General features: G+C 46.2%; 1 protein-coding gene across 2 annotated transcripts in view; it reads right to left on the bottom strand.

Moving 5' to 3' along the window:
* Positions 1-278: 278 nt before the first annotated feature.
* The window catches only part of LOC311128709 (protein HID1-like), a 31,396-nt gene continuing 25,587 nt past the window's right edge, over positions 279-6,087 (bottom strand). For both annotated transcript variants that reach the window (XM_084160946.1, XM_084160947.1), the window contains exons 8-20: positions 5,989-6,045; positions 5,707-5,847; positions 4,276-4,366; positions 3,976-4,127; positions 3,662-3,740; positions 3,376-3,540; positions 2,905-2,996; positions 2,585-2,720; positions 2,056-2,282; positions 1,769-1,858; positions 1,496-1,587; positions 945-1,103; positions 279-362 (exon numbers count right to left, since the gene is read on the bottom strand). In XM_084160946.1, coding sequence (XP_084017072.1) covers positions 299-362; positions 945-1,103; positions 1,496-1,587; positions 1,769-1,858; positions 2,056-2,282; positions 2,585-2,720; positions 2,905-2,996; positions 3,376-3,540; positions 3,662-3,740; positions 3,976-4,127; positions 4,276-4,366; positions 5,707-5,847; positions 5,989-6,045 — 1,545 coding nt within the window. In that variant the 3' untranslated portion in view covers positions 279-298. The remainder of the gene's footprint in view (positions 363-944; positions 1,104-1,495; positions 1,588-1,768; positions 1,859-2,055; positions 2,283-2,584; positions 2,721-2,904; positions 2,997-3,375; positions 3,541-3,661; positions 3,741-3,975; positions 4,128-4,275; positions 4,367-5,706; positions 5,848-5,988; positions 6,046-6,087) is intronic.

The following is a 6,087-nucleotide window of genomic DNA, read 5'->3' as shown; positions in this document are numbered from 1 at the left end:
AAACACTGTCAATTCTTGTCCGTTAATCTTCATCTGTCCTCTTCCTCATCCAGACTTCTGTTCAGCTTTGAAGATGGCAGTTGGTAGGAGAGGGTTATTGGTTGGTGGTTCTGAGGGGGAACCAGCCAGACAACCCAGTTCCAGAGAGACGTAGTGCTTCCCAAATGGCACCCTATCCCCTTATATAGTGCACTACTTTTGACCAGGGTCCATAAGGCTCCAGTCAAAAGTTGTGCACTATATAGGGGATAGGGTGCCATTTCGGACGCAGTCGTAGAGACCTCTTCACCTCCTCCACTTAGACCCTCTGGATCTCAAACAGTCTGACGTCAGTGTCGTACCAGATAGGAGGATCCACGTTACTACGGTAACAACAAAAGCCCCGGGGGAAAGGAGATGGAGGAATCATGTCATTGTTAACAAAGATCAGATTTGATTTGAGAGACCATGACAATCACCTGTGATTCATGGAATAAGTGACTCGGCAAGTAGATGTTACAAACACACTGACTGACCACCAGCTGGTACACTTTGTTCCTAGACCTGGGGGCTGGTACAGATGGCTGGATCAATGAGTTAAGCAGATGACCAAAATTGCTTGAAATAACTTCATAATTTTGAGAAATATAATGATAATGTATAACTGACTTGACAACAACCAATATACAAATGTTGTTTTCTTTATCAACCAGAAAATCAAGTAATGTGGCTATTAATCAAAGTTAGCTGGCCAATTTAATAATCCTGCTTTCGGGATTCAGGAATACCCTGCACTGCTCTTTTGTAATTACTCCAAAGTAGATCTTAACTTAATCTATAGTGTCTTGTCTTATTCATTCTGTATATGGATTGGGTCTTTTACTACAAGTATTTACTGTCATCACCATCATGAACTATTGTAAATATCTTAATGTTTCCCTTTTCATTTGGCCCATGTTGCTTACCGTAGGTAGATGACACCCCACATGTATGTGCGGAACCACATGGCGGTGCCCGCGTTGGCCTGGTACTTCCTGATGAGGATGGGGTGAGGCACGGGTAGCAGGCCCACCAGGGTACCATGCTGCAGGAACTTCAGGATCTCTGACTCGTCTGTCAGGCCCCTGGAGGAGATAGACATATACTTCAGTACAATTAGTTTTACAGGGACAGTGCACATTAATCAACATTACTGTAAAAGTGCCAGTTTTAGCCAGTGCACATTAATCAACATTACTGTAAAAGTGCCCGTTTTAGCCAGACAGCTATTTTTTTACTACGGTCCCTGGGCAGGTTATACCCATACATTTAATCTCTCTCATCTATGCTAATCCAGTTCTAGGGAATTCTATTGATCACTCTGTGTTCTGGTCACTTATGGGTTCCACAATCAAAATCACATGATCCTATTGAATCCTACAGATTCTCTCAGTCCTACTCTCTTGAATTGAAATGTGACCCACCCCCCTCTCCCCTATTTAACTCTGTTGGAAAGAGTAGGATCCACCTCTCTTACTTGTCTATGCAGATCTTCTCCACCTGAGGAACCAGGACTTGTAGCAGCCTCATGATCGTCTGGAGAGGAAGCTTCCTCTTCCAGGAGAGGACCTGACAGAGAACAGTACAGAGAAAGGAGAGCAGGTCACCATCTATCGGGAGGAAGGAAGGAAGGAAGGAAGGAAGGAAGGAAGGAAGGAAGGAAGGATCTTACCAATGATGTCCATAACACCCCAGCTGTGAATGTACTGCATGTTTAGGGTTCAATGGAAAGGGGAGGGAGGGCTCTTACCCAGTCTGGAGTGGGGTTCCAGTATGTAGCTGATGCTGACACTCTGGACAAACGACTCCTGGCCGGTTCTGACTCTGGTTGAAAGGCCTCCTGACAGGAAAAATAATAACCATTGTAGTAGTCACTAGGCTCAACAGCATTTTCTTCACGAAATCATGTCACGGAGAAGTTACGTACTGTATATCTGTATACATTGTCCCGATACATATTCGTTATTCACTCTAAATGATTCCCCCAAGGATTGCTTTCCAGTGAGCTGGGTTCATGACCCTAATCAGAGCTCTTACCTCGGTGTCTCTCCCTGAGTTGGACTCTGTGTCGCTGGCTCCTGCTTTACCACTGGTGTTAGAGTCAGCAGACTGTGGCGAGTGTTTGTGCTGGTCACCAGCCGTCTGAGGCTGCGGAGAGTGTGTGTGCTGGTCAGCGGCCATCTGTGGGGAGTGTGTGTTGTGCTGGAGACAGACCATGGTGCCATCCTCAGAGACCTGAGCCTTCTCTGTCAGCTTGTCAATAGCTACAGTGACAACACAGACCCTTAGAGAATTGTTCAATGGTTTCTAACAATGAAACTGATCTCAAATAAGGGGTTGCTATGATATTTCGTGAAAATGACAAAACCAAATCAACTGCTGTTTTTAAAAATGTTTTGATAAAAGGGCTTTGAGAATTCCAATATCTGTGATGAACCGAGTTGTAGAGTGAAGCTTAGTGGACACCCGGCAAAGCCCAGTTAATAGAAAACATTAACATACGATAGGGAAATGTGCTTTGCAAAATACATGCATGCATGGAGAGCTCCAAAGAGGAGGGGGGTACCTGGTATTGCCACGAGGCTGGCTTTGAGGGTCCCTGGCTCGGCTGGGACGGCCGGTCGGGACCCATCCATGGAGATGGTCTCCTGGGAGTTGGTACGGGAGATACCAGCCAGGGTCTTCTTCTTCATCTGTAGGGCCTTGTTATGTGGATGGAGAAGGACATTATAAATTAAAGCTTCAATGATTCAGCTGCAACTGTGTCAAGTGAGTGCTGGCCCCTTTTTCATTTTAAGATCCCCTGTTCACTGTAACATGGACAAAGTTGTATTCTATAAAGGATAGAGTTCTACATTAGAGAGCATATTCTCGCTCTCTCTTTACCTTGTGGATCGTGGCCAGGTCAGAGGTCAGATTGGCCAGCTGATGGAAGATGTTGCGCTTACGGATGATGGCATACACCAGGTTACAGTTACCTGGAAGGAGGAGGAACAAACAGTGGGCATGTTTATAATGTCAACGTTTAAAGGCACATTCCAGAAAAAAGTGCTTTTAAATAGTGTCAGTCTGGTAGTTTATGTTCTGGTCATTTAACATCAACCATGTTGACGCAATCTCATTGTCCGCCAAGAGATACTGCCAAGTCAGTGCTCGCTAAAATCTTTCGAGGAGTGAGCCAACCTCTCGACCCCAGGTTTGCTCTACTACTGTGTGACGACTGACAACGTGAGTCTATAGAGCCTGGGTCCCAGAACACTTTGTGCTGTCTTGCCAACTCCTTGTCACTCATTGCCATGTTTGGCAAGACAGCACAAAGTGATCTGGGACCCGAGCTAACTAACAGCTGGGCCTTACCATCAAACTGGTACTGTATGATGTTGTTGAAGACCTCGAGCAGGAAGAAGACCAGATGATGATTCTGGGAGGCAGAGAACAGGAACCAGTTGGTGGAGAAGGCTTCGAGGAGGTGGAGCAGCTTGTTGGCTGCTACCATGGACAGACTCTTCAGGTAGGGAGACACTGGAGGATGGAGGAGTACTGGTGTCAAGAAACTGCAATACCCAGATGCAGCCAACAGGTGGCGACCATTTCACTGACAGTCAGACACTCACCCACAGATTTAAATAGAATAGTAACACACCGTTCACTATGATAGTAAGCAGGCAGTCAAAGAGAGGCTTCAGGCGCTGGTGTCCACCCGTGATGATTTTGTGGAAAATCTAGACAATCACAAATGAACTAACATAAGGCAACTGTGGACAGTTATCTTAATAGCGTACTATGAATAGTCTCCACACACTTGAATCAATGCTAATTTCCGTTTATGTGCCAGGCTTTTCGGTCAACAAAGACCTTCATCAGTGCATGGTAAAATATATAATTCCCTCATTCCACACCCATCCAGGGAAGCATTGAGACGTCTCCCATCCACACAGCACCAGTAGCACTACTCACCATGATGAGCAGATCAGCATGTGTTCCAGTGAACACAGGGATGTCCATGGGGACTCGTACCGAGTAGGGTTTATTCAGACGCACACCAAAGTTCCTCTCTCCACTCAGCAGCAGCAGGATGAACACACCGATGTGTATCAGGCCCACACGAGCTGCACACACACACACACACAGTACATGTCACACAAACACACACTATAAACTAAGACAGAGTGCATGTACCCCTAGTACCCAACAATCCCAAGACATACACAGACTGCATTCGGAACGTGCACGCACACACAGTTCTGTGTGACTCACACTGGTCAGCCCGTGCATCATTCAGGTAGAACAGGACAGGCACCAGGACATCCAGAACATCACTGCTCTTTAACACGAAGAACAGAAACTTCTGAAACACAAAAAAACAGAAAGTTCTTTTTTTTAAATCTCTTTTAGCCCACAAAGGGGCTATGAGAGTGAGCTTCAATATTATATGAATAGTCTAGCCTGTACAGTGTGGAAACAGTTAGGAACAACAGTACTGTACTTAAAAATGTCAGAGACAGAAACCCAGAGGTTAGACACAAACACTTTAGACAGGACTTGTCAAAGTTAAAATTAAATTATTATCACAATCTTTTAGACCTTGCCCTCTAGAGAAGCTGCAAACTTAAGTGATGAAACATGAAACATTTATTTAGAGAGAAACACTTTAAAAGGCACCTCATCTCCTCAGTGCATCCCCTATGTGAGAGAGAGGAGGACGTAAACATGTAGTCAACGTGCGACGCAATGAGGCATATACCAGGCAGCACAGATCGATAAATGGCACAGTGTTGAGGTGCAGAAGGGTAGAGAATTGGGATGCAGAAAGTGTTGAGAGGTGGATGGATGTGAGAGGCAGTGTGTGGCACAGAGCTCCAGAGACCGTGGCACCTAACAAACACAGATGTGCCACTTTACCCTACTCTCTAGATACCCCTCACAGTGTTCTTAATTAACCTAAACGAGAGCTGCTAAATTATTCTTATTCAATGAGCTGTAAATATACGACTAAGGACCACTAATGTTGGGAACAGCTGAGAAGAGTGAGGCTAGATGGGGGAACAGCTGTGACGGGTGAGGCTAGATGGGGGAACAGCTGTGACGGGTGAGGCTAGATGGGGGAACAGCTGTGACGGGTGAGGCTAGATGGGGGAACAGCTGTGACGGGTGAGGCTAGATGGGGGAACAGCTGTGACGGGTGAGGCTAGATGGGGGAACAGCTGTGACGGGTGAGGCTAGATGGGGGAACAGCTGTGAAGAGTGAGGCTAGAAGGAGGAACAGCTGTGAAGCGTGAGGCTAGAAGGGGATTTGCTGTGGAGAGTGAGGCTAGAAAGGGGGGACAGCTGTGAAGAGTGAGGCTAGAAGGAGGAACAGCTGTGAAGCATGAGGCTAGAAGGGGAATAGCTGTGGAGAGTGAGGCTAGAAAGGGGGACAGCTGTGAAGCATGAGGCTAGAAGGGGGGACAGCTGTGAAGAGTGAGGCTAGAACAGAAATTAGGAACCATGTGACCTAGGATGGTCTTAGGCAGAAGCACTCTATGTGCTCCAAAACCTTGTTGAAATCACAAACAGATATGGGACCAGGCTAGAAGTGATGGGGTGAGACTACTAGTCCATCTAGGATAGTATTAAGGCTACTAGAGCACTGTTGTATCCTTCAATGTAGGTATGATGGGATGCCGGTGCTAGCGCTCCAGTCCGAACCTTGTTGAAGTCACAGAGCTTCCAGAAGAGCACCAGGAGTTCCTGGTGGAACTGGATTTTCTTGGTAGAGTTGGGCAGGTAGGTTTGGATCAGAGGGTTGGTCAACAGTCTGGCCAGGCCCTTCAGGATGAAGTTGAAGTCCTGGGGAAAGACAGGAAGGACAAAACAACAACCTTCTATCACTTTACTGTGACTTGAAGGGTTAAAAAAGGACCTCTGATTGACCCATTGAGTCATATGGCTCTGGATTGACCGTTTGAACAGTGTACATTAGTCTCTTACCTCCTCCCTATGGATCCTTGACAGGTAGTTTACAAACAGGTTGTATGGTCCCACAGGCTGAGAACACAAGGAAGAGAAAAGTTATCAGATGATACAACA

This window comes from Coregonus lavaretus (genome assembly GCF_964263955.1).
Source record: "Coregonus lavaretus genome assembly, chromosome: 1".
Lineage (NCBI taxonomy): Eukaryota > Metazoa > Chordata > Actinopteri > Salmoniformes > Salmonidae > Coregonus > Coregonus lavaretus.
This window is presented reverse-complemented; position numbering and strand designations above follow the sequence as displayed.